Genomic DNA, 22788 nt, shown 5'->3' with positions numbered 1-22788 from the left:
GAAGAAAACTTAGGCAATACCATTCAGGACATAGGCATGGGCAAGGACTTCATGTCTAAAACACCAAAAGCAACGGCAACAAAAGCCAAAATTGAGAAATGGGATCTAATTAAACTGAAGAGTTTCCGCACAGGAAAAGAAACTACCATCAGAGTGAGAATAGTTTTACAAGAATATTTTTACAATCTACCCATCTGACAAAGGGTTAATACCCAGAATCTACAAAGAACTTAAAGAAATTTACAAGAGAAAAATCAAACAACCCCATCAAAAAGTGGGCGAAGGATATCAACAGACACTTCACAAAAGAAGACATTTATGCAGCCAACAGACACATGAAAAAATGCTCACCATCACTGGCCATCACAGAAATGCAAATCAAAACCACAATGAGATACCATCTCACATCAGTTAGAAGGGTGATCATTAAAAAGTCAGGAAACAAGATGCTGGAGAGGATGTGGAGAAATAGGAACACTTTTACACTGTTGGTGGGACTGTAAACTAGTTCAACCATTGTGGAAGACAGTGTGGCAATTCCTCTAGGGTCTAGAACCAGAAATACCATTTGACCCAGCCATCCCATTACTGAGGATATACCCTAAGAATTATAAATCATGCTGCTATAAAGACACATGCACATGTATGTTTACTGTGGCATTATTAACAATAGCAAAGACTTGGAACCAACCCAAATGTCCATCAATGATAGACTGGATTAAGAAAATGTCGCACATATACACCATGGAATACTATGAAGCCATAACAACGGATGAGTTCATGTCCTTTTTAGGGACATGGATGAAGCTGGAAACCATCATTCTCAGCAAACTATCACAAGGACAGAAAACCAAACACCGCATGCTCTCACTCACAGGTGGGAACTGAACAGTGAGAACACCTGGACACAGGGCAGGGAACATCCCACACCGGGGCCTGTAATGGGGTAGGGGGAGGGGGGAGGGATAGCATTAGGAGATATACCTAACGTAAATGATGGGTTAATAGGTACAGCACACCAACATGGCACATGTATACATATGTAACAAACCTGCACGTTGTGCACATATACCCTAGAACTTAAACTATAATAATAATAATAACTTTCTAAAAAAGCTATCAGCAAACTAGATATAGAAGAGAACTTCCTAAAGCTGATAAAGGATATTTATGAAAACTTACAGGTAAATCATAATAGTGAAAAACTAATTGCTTTCCTCCATGTATTTGATTTGTTCTTAATACTAGGAACAAGCAGAATCTAAGTTTTTACCACTACTATTCAATATTTTAGTGAAAGTCCCATCCAGTAAAATAAGGCAAGAAAGAAAATAAAAGGCTTATCAATTGGGAAGGAAAATATAAAAAATGTCTTTTTTTCATTATCAGTATTACCAATGTAGAAAATCCAAAGGAATCTAAACAAACAAACAAACAAACAACTGTAAAAACCATTGAGTTTAGCAAGCTCCTAGGGAAAACATCAATACACAAAACTAATCCATTGTATTTCTAAATACTACAAGAAAAGAACCAGAAAATACCATTTAGAAAACAGTGCCATTTGCAATAGCACCAAAAATTTAAATACTTTGGGAGAAAGTTAAAAAAACTTGTACAATGCCTGTGCAAAACACTGCTGATAGAAATTAAAGACCTAAATAAATGGTGCAAGATTGGAAGACATGATATTGTTAAAAATGTCACGCTTCAGTTCCTTGACTGTCCATCCAGTACCAGGATAAATCTTTTATCATTTACTCCCCTCAGTCCAGTGGTCCAAGTTCTCTAAGCTCTGTCAGCTTACAGCATCAATAACTGACAGGAATCTTGGAAGAATAAAAACTGGCTTCCATCTTTTAAAAAGGTATCTTATCTAATATATTTTTAATGAAGCCCATAGAATTTTAATCCAATGTGATGAACAAGAATAGATCAGTCTATGTTAAAATGAAAGACAATAATGAGGAAAGAAGGGAGAGTCAGACAGAAATCGAGTGTCACAGAGATGAGCAAGGGAAGAAATAAGGGACAATGAGGCAAAGAAAGACAAAGAAACAAAAGAGACAGATGAAGAGAGAAACAGAGAACTAAAAATGAGGAGCTGACAGAGGCAGAGCAGTAGAAATGAGATTGAGACATGAGCAAGGGGTAGGGAGAGAATCAGAGGCAGAGACACAGGAGAGATACAGAGATCAAGGTTCCTCAGATAGAGAAGGGAAGAGAGAGGAGTCACACTCTTCCCTGTCCCCCTTCCCAGTCCTATCCATCTTCCCACCCCCCACGGAATAAAAAAAAAATCAAATCAAACATTTATCATCCAAACTCCAATTACAAATCACATCCATTCTGCCATAATGGAAATGAGTAACCAGGAATTTCAATTTCAATGAGTGCATAGAAAGGATGGAAGCTATTAGTGTATGTGTGTGAGCAGACACACACACACACACACACACACACAAGGATGGAAGCTATTAGTGTATGTGTGTGAGCAGACACACACACACACACACACACACACACACACACAGAGCTAGTGCCTCTGTAGCATTTCTCTGCTCCTATACCCTATCTCAAGCTGGTGCTAGGATCACCTGCGCTGCACAAAAGAAGAAATTGAACCTTGTAAGGCAAAGGTTTCTGAACCAGAGGGAGGAACCTGGCCAGCTCCATACCCTCTTTCCTCCCCTCAGCCCTCAAAGGACACCCTCTGAGGAGCATGAGAACTCTTCCTTATTTTCCTTGTTTAGAATACTCTCCACCTTCTCTCAGAAAATACCCCCATCCTTCAAGTTCCCCGAATTATTCAGGAACAGAGTCTTGTCCACCTCTGCTTTGAGCATGAGTATACGGCCTGCTACCCAAAAGTCATTAGTAAGTGTCTGTCAGGTGAATAAATGTACGCTGGTTCTAGATATATGTGAATATACACACATATATACATTAGACATGTTTGCTATTCATGTACCTATGAACTTTTGTAAAGTAATTCATTCGTAATACTAACAAAAATGTTCTCCTAGTAAGTTACTTCTAAATCTATCTTCCCTCCAGTGTTCTTAATCTCAGTGGTATTAACGTCATTCAGACTCTTCATCCCATCTGAAAACACTCTCATCAAATCAATAAGGCCTGTTGATCTCATCTTCTAAATATCTTCTACTTTATCTCCCATGCAATCTAGCCACATGCTAAAAGAAAAATCAAATCCTCCTGAATAGCACTCCTTCCATCATCCATCTTGTTGTCACTAACCTTTCCAATCAAGTCACATTCTTTGCTCCACCTTCAATGGAAATCCACACAAAAATACTTACTATTTCTTTCAGAATTAACATTAAACTCCTTATTTTGGTATTGAGAACTTTCCCAATTACACTCCAACTCACCTTCCCAAAGTCATTTCCTACTCCTCTCCCCATCTCTAATAACATCAAGTTTTTCATCATTCCCTATGTACTTATGCTCCTCCTCTCCACCAGGCCTCTATCCATGGACATTTACATGTCCTTTCCCTCCTCTTTCTCTACATCTAGATCTTTGAACTTTCAGCTTAAGTTGCATCTTGTTCCTCAACCTGATCACTGACCCTAAAGAGAGTTAGTCATTCCTGTCCCTGGATTGCCAATGCACTTGAAACATACATTTATTACTGCTCAAATTGTAATACATAATTATTATTTAAATATCATTTTTCTCCATTACATTGTGAGTTGTACAAGTGTAGACTGTCTCATTGACTTGTAAAGTATCACAGAGCTTAGCACAGAACCTTGCACACATAAGAGTCAAATAAATATGAGAAAAGCAAATAAACATACCTTTCTGTGCTTTAATTAGTTGTTTTCCAATTTCTAGTGTCACAAAGGCTGTGCCATTTAGAACTATGTCAGTTATGGTTTTCCAAGCATTAGGAGAAAGTCTTTCAGTAGGAGAAATAAAATTCCCTGCTGCATTGTTTATCACAATCTAATAAATGGACAAGGCAAGTTACAGAAACTTTAGATGAGGAAAAACATTTTCTCTGCAGGGTTTTTGTTTCTGAAATATATTAATAGAAATAATACAATAAAGTTGAAGTTCACAGTTCCCTACGAAACAATACCATGAGATTTGGTAGTCTGAGTCTGTGAAAACCTCCTATGTTAGTTACCAAATTTCAGAATCCTAAGCCATCTTTAAATTAGGGTAGATTCTGTTATTAAGAAAACTAAAAGGGTGCAAAGGCTCATGCCCGTAATCCCAGCACTTTGGGATGAGTTCAAGACCAGCCTGGGCAACAAAGCAAGACCTCATTTCTACAAAAATTTTCTTTTAAAAATTAGCTGAGTGTGGAGGCATGTGCCTGTATTCCCAGCTACTTGGGAGGCTGAGGTGGGAGTACTGCCTGAGCACAGGAGGTCAAGGCTCTGCTGAGCCATGACTGTGCCACTTGCATACCAACCTGAGTGACAGAGCAAGACCCTGTCTCAAAATAAATGAATAAAATTTTAAAAGGTAAAAAGAAAAAGAAAATTAATACAGATAAACATATTTACCATGTAACTCTATTTTATTTCAAAGATCTCAAGAAATGCCTTTTTGTTTCTGGTGTTATTTTAGTTTAACTTAACCAAAGCAGCTTGTGGTTGAGGATCTATTTACCACCAATAAAGATTCTGGCTAGTTCTACAGGAGATTCAATGTTATTGGTTCTGAAAATATCTTTATCATGGAAAGTGCTACCTTTGAGACTACTGGAAGAAATGGCTTCTCTCCAGTAAATATACCAAGCAACAGCAAAATATTCATGCATATTTCAGGTATTAAAAGGAGAAATTTTGAATTTCTTACAGTTTTTCACGTTTGTATTGTTCTCCACTGAGGAAGACAATCAAAAGTTATTAGCAGAAGCAAAAAGCATCAATCATTTAAACTCAGTGCTTTGCTCTTGGATAACTGCTCTTGTTATTTCATAATCTTATTAAATAAAGTGAAATCAAGTTTGTTTTCCGATCAATCATAAATGGATTCTTTAAGTATTCCTGAAAGGAAGTCGTGTAGCGGTCTTTCTACTCCGTTCTTTGCTTTAGCAGAACTGGCATTTTCCGAGGAACAGAAAATAGGTGCTTCTCAACACAGCACTTGCTCATATTGAGGTAGGAGGCGGGCCTAATTCTGGAGGCAGAGCTCCAACACAGGACCAGATTGAGGACTAGTTAAACCAAGTCCTAGATGAAAGCACCCCCTGTTTAGACATATCCACCAATGCACTATGTTTGTTTACCATTGCCATGGCAATGCCAGCAAGTTACTGCCCTTTCCATGGCAACGAACTGATGACTCAGAAGTTACCAACCCTTTTCTAGAAATTTCTGCATAAACCTAGTTAATTTGCATGTAATTAAAAGTGGGTACAAATATGACTAAAAACTGCCTCTCAACTGCTATGGCCAGCACATTGACTATGGGGTTGCCCTGCTCTGAAGAACAGTCACAAATCCATTCCACTGCTGCTGCTGCTTCAGAAAAGCTGTTCTCTTCTACCACCAGCTCATCCTTGAATTCTTTCCTGGGTAAAGCCAAGAATCTTCCCAGGCTAAGCCCCAGACTGGGACTTGCCTGTCCTACATCAATATCAACATTTTATTTCCTTTGTACAAGTTGTTGGGTGTTATCAACATCAAGTGTCTGGCAGTTCGGCTTCGTCATCACTACACTTACATTAGGATGTCCTGCAACTTTGATCAGTTCTGACACAGTGTTTTGAACCATATCAGGATCCCTCACATCACACTGAATTGCATGAACCTGCAAAATAACAAAAAGAAAATGACATTTTCCAGGTTTCTTAAACCAAACACATGAACAAATTATTTGAACATGTTATAATTCCTAAATCTAAATTTAAATAACTGATTTTTAATGTACCTTATTTCCAGTTTGAGAAGAAATTTGTTCTGCGGTAGCTTTCAAAACATCCATCTTCCTAGAAATAAACACCTTGTATGACTTCATATTATATTTTTCAATTTCATAAATTGAAGAATACAGAGAATCCATAGCTTAAAGAAAAGCATTTCTGAGAAAGTATAGATGTTATTTATATACAAAAATCAACGTGAATTTTTTTCTAAAAGTCAAATTTAGATCATTTTTATATATTTGATACTAATTTATTGAATTAGTCACTTTTAAACCAGTTACTTTAACATTATCTACTCACAGATTTAAATTATTCCTTAATAAGCCAGCTTTACAAAGAAAATATATTCATGGTTTAATGTTTAATGAAAGCAGTAACCATAATCATTCCCACTGAAGACAAAGCAACCTCCATGTAGTGCTTAAAAAAAAAAAAAAGAGATCCGGCCACTGCACTCCAGCCTGGGCGACAGAGCGAGACTCCGTTTCAAAAAAAAAAAAAAAAAAAAAAGTTTCTTTTGAGACAAGGTCTCACTATGTTGCCCAGCTGGTCTCAAATTCTGGGCCTCAAGCCATCTTCCTGCCTCAGCTTCCCAGTAGCTGGGATTACAGGCACACACCACCCCACCTGGCTGCATGTCAAGCTTTTTAACTACATCTTCGTGTACAGAAAAAGAAATATTCTACCACCGAATTGGGGAAATTAAAATAATGAAAATTGTGGATGTTTACCCAAACATCAGTTCCACAGTTTTCATTGTTTCATCTCAAATAGTACCTGACTTTTTCAAAACGATTTATTTAAATAATCTAAAGAATATTTCTAGCATTTCATATAAGATTAAGATGCTAATCAAACAACTTGGGCGAACAGTGTTTTCAATACTATGGCACAGAATAGTTTCTTCAAAAGCATCACCAATAGGCTTGAGGTAAGGGACTTACCGGCTGGCTATCACGCACTGAGCACCTAGGCTGGACAGAAGAGCCGTCATTCCTTTACCAAGGCCAGTACCTCCCCCAGTAATGAATGCCACTTTTCCTTGAAAACTATTAGGTGGTAGCATCGCTTTTTGAAGGGGTGGAAAGAATTTAGACTGCAAAGCTTCAGTGTTTTGATATAATATTTTTGTCCCATAACTGAAAAACTAAAAGGGGAAAAAATGAATTGAAATTTGCATACACATATTTCCAAAAAACAGATGAATTTTTTAAAACATGCTCTTGAATTTCATAGTAATCAAATTCTTGTATTAACACAAACTCTTTGCAAACATATTGGTATTGTACTTAATTATTATTCTTTGCTTTCTGATTTAAAAAGAACAGGCTCTGGAGCTGGATTACATAGCACAGAAATTTCTCCCAAGTTGTATAACCTTCAGCAGGTTATTTGACCTCTCTGTGCCTCAGTTCCTTCATCTACAAAATGAGGACAATAAAATAAATTTCTTCATATGGCATTGTGAGGATTACATAAGTTATTATAGGTAAAGCACCTACAGCAGTGTGCAGCATATAGTAAACACTACAAATGCTTACATTATTATCTGCAGGTGTTTTACTTAAATTTAATTTTGTTGTGTTTTGGTTTGGTTTTTGGTTTTTTGTTTTTTTTGAGACAGAGTCTCACTCTGTCACCAGGCTGGAGTGCAGTGGCATGATCTTGGCTCACTGCAACCTCCGCCTCCCGGGTTCAAGCGATTCTCCTGCCTCAGGGTAGCTGGGATTACAGGCACGCGCCACCATGCCCAGTTAAATTTTTGTATTTTTAGTAGAGACGGGGTTTCACCATGTTGGCCAGTATGGTCTCGGTCTCCTGACCTCATGATCCGCCCGCCTCCGCCTCCCAAAGTGCTGGGATTACAGGCATGAGCCACTGCACCCGACCAAATTTAATTTTTTAAAAACTAACATAAAGCATTTTTGTCTTTCAACGAAAATAATCTGGATAAAAATCACTTTCCACCTGTGAATCACTGAAGAAAATTGTTAAAAATTCTCTATAAGGTTTATTAAATCAAATGCCTCTTCGCATGCTAGCTTCTGGCCACAAAACATGAAACAGAATATTTCTGTTATTTATTTTAAACGGAGGGAAAAATCAATACATTTCAGAGTCAAAAATATTTGTATTGCCCTATTTTATATGTAACAGCTGGTACTTACATTACATGCAAACATCACTGCCATTCTCTCACATTTAATCATAAAACAAACTTTAGGTATTTAATATAATGAACAATAGGAGCTAACATTCATTAAGTGGTTACCACCTGCCAGGATTACATATCAAACTATTTAATCTTCCCAACAACCACAGGAAATAGGTATTAGTTTTATCCTGTTGTACAGAAAGGGCTCAGAGTGATAAAAAATATATATATTGCCAAAGTTGCAGAACCACGGTTCAAACACAGACTGACAGGCTCCAGAGCCTTCTCTGATAACCAGCTTACATATTCCTCTGTCTATTCTCTGAGATCCTGCTAAGCTTAATGATCACACCAGGGAGGTTATGTGATATTCCATTAGGTTACAGTGGCAAGATTAAAACTCCAGTTAAAACTCCAGAAGCTGCCATTTCCTTCCAGAGTATTCCTGTAAGCTAAATAGACTGTCATCAGTTGATTCAGGATATCTTGAAATTTATCCTAAGGAAAGAATAAGAAAATGTGGTCAATGATTTAGAACGAGGCTGTTCATCAACTGGAAACTGCACAAGAAAATGTTTATAATGTGATGTTAAATGAAAAAAAAAAAGAAACAAATATACAGTATTTTTTAACTACAAATAAAAATATATGCTTAGAAAAAAAGACCAGAAGGAAATAACAACAGTAAGTAGTAGATTCAATATTTACCATACAGTCCTTAAAACAGCTCTATAAGGTAAATTCTATTGTTACTCCTATTTTATAGATGAAAAAAATTGAAGTACAGAAAGGTCAAGTAGCTAACTTTTAAAAATAAATAATAATAGGGAATAAAGACTTAAATCCAGTATCTGACTTCACAGTCCACCCATTAGTTTACAGTTATGGCTAAGTGATGAGATTATAGATAATTATTTGCTTTTTTTGTTTGTTTGTTTGATTGGCTTTTAGTACTTTCCAAATCTATCCAGTAAGTATGATTAGATCTTTATAAGCAGAAAAAAAGTTACTGAAAGACAAAATTTGAGATCATGAATAAAATAATTGAAGATACATTTGTAAATCTTGTTATGCTCCATAGTCATCATATTTATTTTAGCTTCATATTGACAAAGCATTTTCTTTTCATATCCTTTTGCCAAAGCACAGTAATCCAAGCAACTCCACAATCATCTTTTTCTACATAAGTGGCAGTTTTCCTTAAGGCTGCCACCTGCCTTCAGAACTATTACATTAAGATGATGAATCAACAAGTTTACTCAAATAGAATGGTAAATTTGTCGTTAATAATAATGAAAAAAGTATTCTAATTTTCTGAAGGCTTTACCATAATTTTTAACTTTTTAATGTTAATGTGTATAGGGGATTTGATGTGGGACTTCATGAAAATAATTAAACAAGATATTTGCATACAAACTTTATTTTTAAATTTATTTTAAAACATTTCCTCAACCTCCTCACCGGTAGAGAAAAGGATATAAAGGTAAAAATGTCACATGTGATAAAAATAATTCCTAGTGTCTACAATGTAACAGGTTATTACGTAGCACTTTTTTTATCTTATATGATCTGATCAATACTAACCTTATGATTCCACTTCCCCACCAAAATGAAGAAATTGATAAGCTATTTTAATTCTCATTACCCCCAACAATACACAGCATATGTGTTAATATAAATTCAAGCCATCTTCTCTGCCTAAAAGGAAGATGTTCATTTCAACATTAAGACCCACTGAGATGATCAGATGTCACAGGGTCACATCATACTCAATCCCCTGTTTCTACAAAGAAGCATCCTTAATAACCTGAAACAGTATTTTGGTTGGGCTTTTTTGAATTATAAAAAGTGGATACCAAACAGGCTTTTAAAGATTTTCAAGTCCTGCTTTGTGGTTTTTAGAGAAATAAATTTTTTCAAAAATGCAAATAACACCTTTCATATCAAGATTGATTTCTCTGGAGATCTTTAGTGATCTAAAATTCTTAAAACTTTCTAGAGTCTTCCAACTTTGGCAATACAGAATTATTTTTTAGTTACAAGCTCTAAATCTCTCCCACAAAAAATTAGCTATCACCCACCTTCCTCACCATACTCATCCCTCTCCCACATCATATAAACAATAGCTTCCTCCTTCATGTATTCCAAAATTACAGCATCTAAACTAATAAGACATGATCACACTTTTAATCTTCAAAATGGCAATTCCGAGAGTCTTGACACTGCACCTTCCCCTCAAGGATAAGGACTGTATATCCATGAGATATATACATAAATTACTTAGGTATAATTTGGCTAATCTAAAATGTCTAGGGTATCACAAACAGAAGTAGATTAGTGATTCTAGGCCAAATATGTTTTGTTATCCTGCCCAAATTTTTTAAAACTTGAGCCAACATTTAGATAATGGAAGAATTCACATAAAAGTCAGAAGCTCTACCAACACTTGGGCACACCTTCCCACATGATCAAGTACGAGTATGACAGCCCCGCTGAGACAAGGCCTGAGCTCTGCCCAGCCCTGACTCACACAGGAAAAGTGAGCCCTTTTCACTGGGTGGCCTTTCATAAACAGGGCCTTCAAGGACTTCAGGCATCTGAGTATGTGACTCCTAGATGCCTAGTCTAAGTAACACACAAGAAACTAAAACAAAAAAAAAAAAAACGAAAGAAGAGGTAAGGCTTTTTTTTTTTTTTTCTCACCATAACTAAATTTCATGTAAAAGAAATTTCTACAAAAATAATTGTTTAATGTGCTAGGTACATTATTAAGAAGATCCAGTTTCAAATATATAAAATTCATAAAATAACAGACTCTCATATGGGAGTTGTGAGGCTAAATGAATTATCTTTTGAGCACTTAGTTTAGCTATTTATCATCACCATCATCATCGTCATCATCATTATGGATGGGTCCTCCACATTAAAATTCCATTCCTCAAAAACATGGATGCCTTTCAAAGTCAAAAAGACAAAAATCAAACTCTTGAGCATGGCATTCAAGCCACTGGACAATATGGTGCCAATGAATTAATACTTTGCTAGCCCCACCTCGTGACTGGTCTGCCATGTAGAAGTAAACTCTACACTTACCAAGCCCTCAGCATTCCAAAAACTTGTCAACTTCTTTCACCTTCTGGCCTTTGCTCCTGCTTTCTCATTGACCTGAACCAACCACTGTCTTTCTCAACCCAGCAGAATTGGCCTTCAAAACCAGACAACATTGTCAATATCTCTGTCAACACTTTTTCAATGGCACCCTATTAAAAACAGGCAAATGGAAGGCTTCCAAATTGGCCTGCTAAGGAGTTGCCGCAATTCATATCAACGTATCAGGATGCTCAGGAAGCCAGGGACACTACCTTATGTTCATCACTACAGTACAGTTTCTGGCACCAATTAGGCATTCGGTAAATGCTTGTCTTACTGAATGTAACATTTGGTTGGCCATCCCAAGAATAGAAAATCTAAATCATCAGGCTGGGCGCGGTAGCTAACGCCTGTAATCCCAGCACTTTGGGAGGCTGAGGCAGGTGGACCACCTGAGGTCAGGAGTTTGAGACCAACCTGGCCAACATGGTAAAACCCCATCTCTACTAAAAATACAAAAATTAGCCGGGCGTGGTGGCATGCGCCTGTAGTCCCAGCTATTCGAGAGGCTGAGGCAGGAGAATTTCTTAAACCCAGATGGCGGAGGTTGCAGTGAGCCAAGATCGTGCCACTGCACTCCAGCCTGGGCAACACAGCAAGACTCCCTCTTAAAAAAAAAAAAGAAAAGAAAAGAAAATCTAAATCAATCTATGTTAAGTATTGAGTTACTTGCAAATAGAAAAACTGGACAAAGGGCTTAGAAAGGTACTCCACACAAACAAAAAACAAATATACAACCATATTTATAACTAAATAAGCATATTTAAACAAAAGGAGACACAATTTTTCTCTTACTAGACCAGTAAGGTTCAAATTTTATCATATATAATACAAGAAACAGCTGATTAAAGCCACCCTTACAACCTGTCGATAAGAATTCTGGCAACTTCTTAGGAGGCCAATCTGGCAACACTTTTTTAAATGTTAGATACAAATACTCTTTGACCCAGCAAATCCACATGCAGGAATTTATCTAAAATATATACATACTTATTCATCTGGGAAAGAAGCAGGGGGAAAAGTAGCTATGATCAAAGATATACATTAAGATGAAAATGAAATTAACAATTCTGTTTATAATCATATTGAAAAGAATACTAATACATTTAATAAAAGAAGTACAAGACTTATAAATTGAAAACTACAAAACATCATTAAGAAATTAAAGACCTAAGTAAATAAAAAGACATTCTATGTTAATGGATTGGAAAGCTTAATTTTGTTAAGAGGACAGTACTTCCTAAATTGATACACAGATTCAACAAAATCCCTATCGAAATCCTAACCAGCTTTTTGTGAATGTCGACAAGCTTATCCTAAAATTGGTATGAAAATGCAAGAGACTCAAAATAGCCAAAGAGATTCAATAAAACATTGTTTGTAATAGAAAGACTACAAAACAATCTATGTGTGTTTCCTTAGGGGACATAGCCAATGAATTAGAGCACATCTATACTACAAAATACTGTTATATGGATCTATTATCTACCAAAAGAAGGAGCTAGAATGTATATGCTGACTGTAAACATGGCTATAGATGTATCATTTTTTAATTATTCAATAAGTATTTGTTGGATACCAACAATGTGAGACATTATGTGTTAAGTGTAAAACTCAAGGTAGAGAAATGCATGTAACATGCTCCCATTCGTGTGGTTTTTTAAAATGAGGATATCTTCATACATATGTTGACATATGCACAAAACCCGTCAGAAGTATCCACAAGAAACTATTCATAGTAATAACCATAGTAATAATAACCTTATGACACTGTCACTGCATATCCTTTTATATTGCTTGAATGTTCAACGTGTTCATAAATTTTTTTTTCATTAACAATAGCTAACACAAAATTGAATCATATAGGCAAGCACACAATATGAGAAGTGCGTAGAAGAAAACAGAGCAAGAAAAAAAATGGCATAGAATCAATTTCATGACAAGGACATATACCTTACTTGAAGCATAACTACTCTATATTAAACACTAAAGTGTGAACGATATTGATAAAAATAATGAAATATTTCCATATCTATTTTCTTAGAGCTTCTAAGTATCTCTTGGTTCAGGCTGAATGAATATTTTTGAGATCAAATTTACTCCAACTCAAATTCACATAAGAGTTTTGCAGACTGGGACTTAACTGTCATATTAAAATGTCAGCATGGTAAACACTGGACAACCGTATTTTTCAAAGCACGAGTTTGACAAATGTACATCTGCATTCCCAAAACACCTTATGTACTCCCTGAACACAGGAAGCCTTCCATAACTACTTCCCAATTTATTTTGTCCGACTGCTAGAAGGCACTTTTCTGTGCCATGCATGCATTCTTTCCAACGGCCAGACCACTGCCACTTCAGCAGAGTGTATGTGGTCCTTAGATGGAGGCATCTGCAAATACAAGGGATAATTAGGTGGAATGTTCTACTGGATGTTCCAGTGCAGAAAAGGACAGTCTTGCAGAGTGAAGAACTGTCTCACCCCAAATGCCAATAGTTGCCCTGCAGACATTAAAATAACTGACTACCACACCGAAGGTTTGCCAAAGGCCTTGTTAACTCATGCTCCATGACTGTGTAGATTGCTTAAGCACATCTGCCTGCTCCTTAACTTATAGCAGGGCACTGAACAGAGGCCACTGATATTCTCAGCTTCTGCAGAGCACCGATCTTGTTGCCACAGCAACATGAAGGTAAGGCTGAACAAATATAAAACAAACTGCCTAGCTGGACTCCAAGCTCCAATGGCTAAGCTGAATTATGCAGTTGCCAGGAGCAAGACAGAAATCACATTTTTGAGTAATGATACATTTTATATCAGTGAACATGAGTCCTTGAAAATGTCGGTGCTCTATGCTCTAGGGTGTACATCTCATTTTATTACAGTGCCTATCTGTCTGCAGTTAGATGCAGACTGAACAGATGCTTCCCCCATACTACAAAATAAAAACAGATGAAATCACAGAGCTAAGAGGCAATTTGAAATTTTCAGCTAGGGTCTTCACTCCTGCCTGCCTCTGATTTGAGTCATCTCTTATTGATCCCCTAGCATGTTAACCAAAACTATAATGACAATCTTTTTTAAACCAAAAATTAGAATCTCTGCTCTTGCAAAGAGTTTGTTTTGAGAATTTGCTTACATGAAAAAGTATTAGGGATAAACATGACATTATGATGGATATAGAGTTTATTCATTTATTCATTTTAAGCAAGTGTTTATTGAGCATATATTACACCCCAGGCACTGTTCTAGGCATGGCAGCACAGCAGCAAAAAAAAAAAAAAAGACACAATATTCTATTCTCAGCAAGATTATCCTTGAGGGAAAGAGGGATACAGAAATTAAGTTAAATATGTAGTATATTAAAAGTTGGTATGTGGTGTGGGGAAAAAATAAGGCAGACATTAGGGATAGAGCATTGCTACTTTAAATAGAGTCATCAGCAAAGGCCTCATGGAGAAGGTGACATTGGAGCAAAGACGTGAAGGAGAAGAATGAATCATAGGGTTTTAGGCAAAAGGGATTGGGAGCAAAGGCCCTAAGCAGGGGGCATGCTTATGGATGGGGTAATAGTCAGGAAGCCAGTGTGGCTGCAGAAGAAGGAAGGAGGGAGACAGGGGCAGGAGAAGAAGTCAGTGAGGTAAAGGGGACTGGACCATTCAGGCTGAGTCAGCCACTGTGGAGACTCAGGCTTTTACTCTGAGTCAAGTGGGAAACATCGTCTAAGTTTTGAAGAGAGAAGGGACATGATCTGCCTGAAGTTTTAAGGGATTGTTCTGGCTGCCATGGAGTGTAGAGGGCAAGGTTGGAAGCAGGGAAACTATTAGGACAGTTGTGTAACAGGCCAGGCAAGAGATGGTGATGCTTAGCCCAGAATGCTATCACGTGAACTGGTGGGAAGTTAGCAAATAAAACTACTTGCAAGAACAAAGGTCCCCAAAAATGAGGACGTAATGAGTTACCACTGTACCTAATACTGCCTGGTCCAATTCTTTCTTCTTTTTTTAAGGTTTTATTAATATATAACATTTTTACCTATTCGTGGGGTACATGTGATATTTTATTCCATGCATAGAATGTGCAATGATCAAGTCAGGGTATTCAGGATATCCACTAGATCCATGATTTCTTCTTGCCTCATGCCCAACAACATGAGCTTGGGCTTTTGTTCTTCATCTATTTTATCACATTTTTGCCTATTTCATTAAAAGCATATAAACAGGTCTCCTGTATACTGAAAAGAACTGAGAGAGATTTTTCTACCTCTCACCTTTACCTCAATATCCCTCTTACATCTGCACTGCCTTTGTGTTCTAGAAAAATTAAGATTTAACTGTGAGCCAGAAAAAAGGAAATGGAGACCCCATCAGACAGGAGTCATTAGTCTAGGTGAGAGACACTACGGGCAGCAGAAATTAAGAGAAGACAACACATTCCACACACATTTAAAATGTAAATTAGCCTGAACCCAGAAGCCAACCAGCCAGACCTGGTAAGGTGAGAGCTGCGGAAGGTAACTGAGTTCCAGTTTTAAGTGACTGCATGCAGAGTAATGCTGTAACTGAAATGACTGGGTTGGCATGAGAAGACCAAGTTGCAGCACTGAGGATAACGAGTTCTGCATTAGAAATGCTGCACCTGGGATGCTTCTGGAATAGTCAGGTAGAGATATCTAAGCTGCAGTAGGAAATATAGTTTTGAAGCACAGAGAATAAATCAGGGCTAAAGGTAAATGGCAACATCATTTCATCATTCCAGCAATTATGAAAGCCTACAGTTCTATCACTGCTTTCATGTTACAATGCAGTGTGAGAGTTTCCCAGACTGCAAGGGATCAAAGTGCAGTTGACTTTTTATTCTAGACTTATTTATCATTACCCTGGCACTTCGATCTCAGAATGATTCATCAACTTAGAAAGAGCTGTGGACAGCTGAGAATGCTGATCATTTTCTACCTAGAATTTTCTGCAAAAACTAAAAGTTGCTAAACATCAATGGCATGCTTTCTACCATGGGCTATAAGAAACGCTGGATAACTTTAAATTCCCTCCTCTTTTGATGTCATTATCATGACCTTTGGGAGATATCTGAGATCTAGATTTTTTTTGGTAATACTATAAAGTTAGCTTTTTAGTTTGGGGAGGAAGTTTGTTTGAAATTTCTTCAGATGCATACTTAAGCTACAAGGCCAAGATTCATCCACTAACCCCACCCCCACCACCTGCCCTGCCCTGCCCCACCTCAGTGACTCCCTCTCCTCCTCTTCACCTGATACATCCCATCCATCTCTAAGCCCCATGCCTTTTACCTCCGCAGTGTCCCTCTCTATCCACCACCTGATTTCAAACCCCAAACTCACAATATTCACAAACATTGAGGGCCTACTCTATGTCATCTTTTAACTGATCTCCAGATGACTATCAACAGGCTCATGTTACTTCTCTCCTAAGATCTTCTAACAGCTCCTGGTAGCTGCAGAACATCCAGATTCCTTTGCTCCCCACAGCATATGTCTTCACGACCTAGCTCCTGCCCCTCTCTCCGGCCTCATCTCCCCTGAAATTTACACTCAGGAAAACAAAGTACTCAGGGTTCCCCAAACACGAACTCTTTCCTACCTCCCTGTCTTTACACAAATTGCTCCCTATCGTCACCCAACATTCATCATTGAAACCCAGCTGTGAGAGCTCTGGTGCCTTCCCTAACACTCCCAGGGAGAATTAACATTCTCTACTCCACCTCTATAGCTTAATTATCTATATACCACTTGAGGAGTCCCAGATCCTACTGACATTTCAAGAATGATGTCACTTACTCCTCTTCTCCTTCCAGTCCCCACTTAATGTCCTCACTCAAGAGAGTGGCATTCTCCTTAGTTCAGGGACCAAAGACGGAAATCTGGGCTTCGTCTTGCCCCATACATTCAAACCAAGCCCAGTTCATTTTAGTCCCCAGTAGCTCTAATGCTACACTCAGTTCAGACCCTCATCACTGGTGTTTTGATGTTGGGTCTCCCTACTTCCAGTCTTACCTGAGGATATTGTATTTCTGCTCACAATTTTGATGGCAACGTGTCACCTCTGAGCTCAGCCCTATCTCGCATCCTCACCACCAACCAATCACCAAGGCCTCTGATTTTACCTCCCAAATATCACTCAACTTTGAGTGTCTCCAAACCCAATGCATGCCCTTGTTGAGGTCAGGATCACCTCTCATCAGATGAGAGGATTACTCAGGGTTTGGCCGTTTGTCTCCACTCCCATCCCTCAGGACAAAGTGTTAACTCCTTAACACAGCTGACAGGCTGCTCACTAAGCTGTCTCTCACCTCCTGCCTCCCTGCTCTCTACTGATAACCTCCATGCTGGGCCTTCACATAGACTACTCTCCTGTCTAAAACATTCTTACATCTCTCCCTTTGGCTAACTCCTACTCATCCTTCAGGTCTCAGCTTTGATATATACCAAACAACAACACTCTCATAAAACTGGACATACTTCCCCCACGAGCAGGAGATGCTTCTTCCCCAGTCCTGACATCTCCCTACTGAGAGAAGCTCAGGTAGTACAACTCCAGTCAACCTGCTAGGGACGTTTGGATGCTTGTCCCTTGAAACCTCATGTTGAAATGTGATCCCCAATGTTGGAGGTGGGGACTAATAGGAGGTGCCTCGGTTATGGGGGCAGATCCATCACGAATGTCATAGTACCATCCTCATCCTGGCAGTGGCAAGTGAGTCTGCACTCTTAGTTCACACTAAAGCAGGCTGGGAAAGAACCTGGCACCTCCCAAGACCCTCTCACTTCCATCTCTGCAAACTCCAGTTCCCCTTCACCTTCTGCCACAAGTGCAAGCAGCCTTAGGCCATCACCAGATGCAGATGCTCAGTCTTGAACTTGTCCAGGCATCAGAATCATGAGCCAAACAAACCTTTTTCTTTATAAATTACCCAGCCTCAGGTGTTCCTTTATAACAACACAAACTGAGGTACAATCTGTCCCTGCAGAGGACAGTTGATATGACCGGTAAATTTTGACAGGATCGTTGGGTATGAACAGTCCTCCTTGGTCTCCCTCTTGGGAGCCAGCTGCTTTCAAAGGGCAATATTCCGCCTTCCTCCAGAGTTATGTAAGTCTGCCTACTTCGGGAGATGCAGCTGATGGGCCCAGCTGCCTCTCACAAACCACAATAAAAGTGATACTTTGGCTTCCACCTTTACTCATTTTTCAGACTGGAAAAAAACGGATGCTATTTATTTGGGATCCCCCCCAAAAGCAAGAACACCCAACCTAACATGCAGCACATGACACCATAACACCGTTGGACTCTAAGCTTCCTGACAGCAGAGATCAGCTCTTCTTCTCACCCTCATATCCCTAGTAAGGTGCCTAGCAAAAAGTAAATGCTCAATTTTCTACATAAATAAGAAAAGCCCACCATGCCCTGTCCCCCATCAACCTGATTGATCTCATCTCCACACGCTTCTCTGTTCCCATAGTTCACCAACTCCACAATACCAAACCACTTGAATTTTTATAAATAAGCCACTCCTTCACTTCTTGATACATGCTATTCCTTAGGTCTGTATTGCCATTGGGACCACACAATTTCCATCTCCTGGTTTAACAGTAGGCTACTGGGGCCACCTCCTCCATGAAGCCTACCTTGCCTCCTCTAGGTATGCAGTTTGGGTCATATACGCATTATAATACACATCTGCATCTTCACAGTCTATTGATGTCTGCTGGTGACTCACTAGAGTACCATTTTTCAGATTTCTTTGACTGTGAAACAGCAAGAAATCTGTTTTATATAGCAACATACACATGTTCATCGCAACACAGTACACATATTCATTCATGTAACAGATACTTGTTACATGTTTACTCTATGCCAAGCACTGTTCTAGGTATAAACAGTGAACAAAACAGATGAAAATATTTGCCTGCATACAGCTTATATTCCAGAATTTTACACTGAATAAAGAAATACTTAGGCTTCCAGATTTAAAAAAAAATATATAGAAAACACATCTAGCTGGTTTTATACTGCTCCAAGACAATATTCATCATGAGAAAGCAATGAAACAAAGTTGACTACACTCTAAGGGAAAATGTGACATCCAAGTAAAATTATGCCTATTCATCCTTTTACCAGAACAGATGCCAGGAATGATGTTCACCAAATGTTAAACCTAGTTAATTCTGGGTGGCCAGTTTGAGGTCATATGTTACTTTGTTTTTTTAACTGTATTGCTGAATAATAGAGGCCAGGAACCATTTTTCTAAAAATAGTGATTTTATTCTTGATAGTTACTACTTTTTTTTTTTTTTTTTTTAAAAAAGGTCTTTGCTCTGTCACCCAGGCTGGAGTACAGTGGCACCATCTCGGCTCACTGCAACCTCCGCCTCCTGGGTTCAAGCGATTCTCCCGCCTCAGCCTCCCAAGTAGCTGGGACTACAGTCATACACCACCACGCCCAGCTAACTTTTGTATTTTTAGTAGAGACAGGGTTTCACCATGTTGGCCAGGACGGTCTTGATCTCTTGATCTCATGATCTGCCCGCCTCAGCCTCCCAAAGGGCTGTTTTGCTCCATTAAATTGATTTTAAGGCCTACTCATTCGTTATTACTTGTGGCTTAAAAAACATATATGAGACTATACTGCATTGAAGGTAGGAATGTCTTTCAACCACAAATTGCCAAAGAATGCCCAACACTTAGTAGGTACTTAATTAATTAGTGTTTCCTCATAAACAACTGAATGACTGAATGTTTTCCTCAATAGAACTGAGAGCAACTTGACAGCAGTTGAGAGCAGGGCTCATATTTTTTATATCTTGAGTCCCAGGGCATAGCACAGGGCCAGACACAAAGCCAGTCCTCAATAAATACTTATTAAATTGAAATGAGGTCTACTCGTCAGCAGCACAATTTAATAGAGCAATTCACAAATAGGTTTTAAAACAAATGAAACATTTGCCTTGGTTCTTGGTAACAAAAATATTCAAATTAGGGGTTTTAATTATAACAACTTGTATTTGCCCACAAAAACATGATGTTCCCTGGAACAACCTCCCACTTCACAGATGTAAACACTTCTCTTCTCCCAGGAATTCAAACTTGAGGCTACATGTGCTACAAAGGGGACAAACCACACTAACAGGTGCCTCTCTCGCCTCCCAACCTCGATCCTCAAAACTGCCACTTTTTTTTCAGCAAAGAAATTTCAAAATTGTCAGATTACAATTAAGTTTTAAATGAGTTCATTTTCTCCCTCTCAAACTGTATTGTCTAATGGTGTCAGAAGAGCTCGGATAAGGTCTGTGTGACCTTATTACTACAATCCTAATGATGTGTGTTAAAAAATAAAATCTCTGAAGACATCACAGAGCTGTTGCAGGTTTCAAATGAGAAATGTCTCTGAGAAAGAATCAGAAAATATAGGCTTCCTTTAAAATGATCTATAACCCAGTTTTCACAGGGAGGAAAAAAAAAATAAAACTCAGCAAACACCTAACCCTGAACAAATCTCACTTTTTAAAAGAAAGATCTCTTACTTGAGGGAACCACCATACTAATTCTTTGTATTCCTATTTGGAACTACTGCTGCCCATATTTTTTGAAAAAGAACACCATGGCTGTCTACTCTATCAAATCAAAAGAAGTTTTTTCACAGTTGAGGTATTAATTTTTCTGCCTGGCTAAAGAAAACGTGCTTTTTAGTTTACTTATTACAATTTTGTAATTTAGATGTGCGGAGGGCTTGTCTTGGATATTGTTTTGTTTTTGTTTCTCTTTCCTCTTCCTGTTTTCACTTGCAGTATTTTATTTCCACTATGGGTGCAATGGAGACATGCTGACAGGAGTCTAGGCGAGAGAGACGAGGAAGCCAGTGTAAGACAGACCTCTCCCAGCTATACATCTGGGAAGGTGAGTCTATAAACAGCTGGGGTTTTGTTTTTGTTTCATTTTTATGAGAATTTGTTTGTATTAGTGTTTAATTCCATAACACATAGATGGGCTTTCCTCATAATAAACTACGTCAAAGACCAGTGCTCGCTCGGCCTGGTCCCTCTCTCACTCCTTAACGGGCGGGCGAGGGCCATATTCTTCCCTACCTCTTCCTACCTATTTACACACAAGTTGGAAACTTGCAGAACTGTGAAAACTTCGAAAATCACGTGTCTTCCCTATTCCCCTACACACATCAGGGCTTCATCTGAGAGTGGAATACGACCTGGGCCCCGGTGCTCACTCCTGGCATTGCCCTTCGCCCCGGGACCTGGTGGCCCTCTCTCTGCGCCCCAAAACGCCCTGTCCTAGCTCCCTGAGCCCCTGGGACGCCGGGTCCTCTCTTTGTGCCCCAAGACCTCCTGCCCTTTCTCTTGCGCCCCGAGACGTCCTGTCCTCTCTCCCGCGCCCCGGGTTGCTCTGTGCTCTCTTAGCGCTCAAGGACGCCCTGTCCTTTCTCTTTTTGCGTCCCGGGACGCCTTGTCCTCGCTCCCCGAAGCCCGGGACGCCTTGTCCTCGCTCCCCGAAGCCCGGGACGCCTTGTCCTCGCTCCCCGAGGCCCCGGGACGCCCTGTCCTCTCTCTTTGCGCGTCGGGACGCCCTGTCCTCGCTCCCCGCGACCCCGGCCGCCTTACCCGCCGAGGAGCGAGGCCACAGGGCAGCCGCGACCCCAGAGCAAAGAAAACCCTGGCCTGCAGCGTCATGTTGATTCTCCGGAACTCGGGCCGGAAGGCGGCGAAGGCGGTACAGCGCAGGGGGCGGGACAAAAAGAACAAAGTTCTTGCGGCTGGGATCGCTGCCTGGGCTGCCGGGAGCTGGGACCGGGATTGGGACCCAGGCGGCGAGGACGCCCCGCGGCCGTGACCTTGAGGTTCGGGCCGAAGGCGCCGCCTAGCTCTGCCTGGCCGATGCTCTCTCCTGCTCTCTGGTCCGGCCGGGAGTGCTTTGTATAGCAGAGCACGGAGGTCTCTGTGTCCTTGAGCGGGTGGACGAACCCCTGCGCCCTGCAAAGGTTTGTAGATTACAGCTGCGCGTCCCCTACACTGCCCACCAAGGGCGAAAACCTTTTTCAGTAGTATATGTTTATCCCTTAAGTACGTGTTTAAGTGCGGAGTCCGCGTGGCGCCAAGTCACATATTATCAGAATAATATGTTGGATGTAATTTCCGTAAGGCTAAGAGCCTGAAAAACACCAAGGCCAGCTGCCGGCGTTTTGACTTTTCGCAGGACACACCGCCCCCTGTCGCCGAGATGCAGCGTGGCTCCGACCGCCCAACCTTGGCTTTTTTCTCGACGTTATACACACGTTAAAGGCAAACGCAGATTCAGTATATCATTCTCCATCTTAGTGTAATATACCTGTTGACACAAGGCATTAGCTCAGATCACATTTCTTTCCTCATTCGTAAAATGTGAATATTCATAGCTAATTCAGGATTTTAGATAAAAGAGGACGGGTGTGAGGTCCCAGGCTCAGGCTGGTGGTAGATGATATTGAGTGTTTACTATGTGCTGGAATTTTCCAAATGCTGATAAAGAAAGCAGCCCTTGATATTCA

At 39.5% G+C, this 22788-nt stretch overlaps 1 protein-coding gene across 2 annotated transcripts in view; it reads right to left on the bottom strand.

Annotated features, from left to right (window-relative positions):
* The window catches only part of DECR1 (2,4-dienoyl CoA reductase 1, mitochondrial), a 44612-nt gene extending 22544 nt beyond the window's left edge, over nt 1-22068 (bottom strand). The window contains exons 1-7 of one of the 2 annotated variants that reach the window (XM_011982640.1): nt 21866-21950; nt 18052-18447; nt 17714-17935; nt 6853-7055; nt 5914-5971; nt 5707-5793; nt 3825-3972 (exon numbers count right to left, since the gene is read on the bottom strand). In XM_011982640.1, the coding sequence (XP_011838030.1) occupies nt 3825-3972; nt 5707-5793; nt 5914-5971; nt 6853-7055; nt 17714-17755 (538 nt within the window). In that variant the 5' untranslated portion in view covers nt 17756-17935; nt 18052-18447; nt 21866-21950. Of the gene's footprint in view, nt 1-3824; nt 3973-5706; nt 5794-5913; nt 5972-6852; nt 7056-17713; nt 17936-18051; nt 18448-21865 lie in introns of both variants that reach the window. The other variant, XM_011982633.1, reaches the window with a different exon arrangement.
* Nucleotides 22069-22788: the final 720 nt, after the last annotated feature.

Source organism: Mandrillus leucophaeus, unplaced genomic scaffold, assembly GCF_000951045.1.
Source record: "Mandrillus leucophaeus isolate KB7577 unplaced genomic scaffold, Mleu.le_1.0 Scaffold1056, whole genome shotgun sequence".
NCBI lineage: Eukaryota > Metazoa > Chordata > Mammalia > Primates > Cercopithecidae > Mandrillus > Mandrillus leucophaeus.
This window is presented reverse-complemented; position numbering and strand designations above follow the sequence as displayed.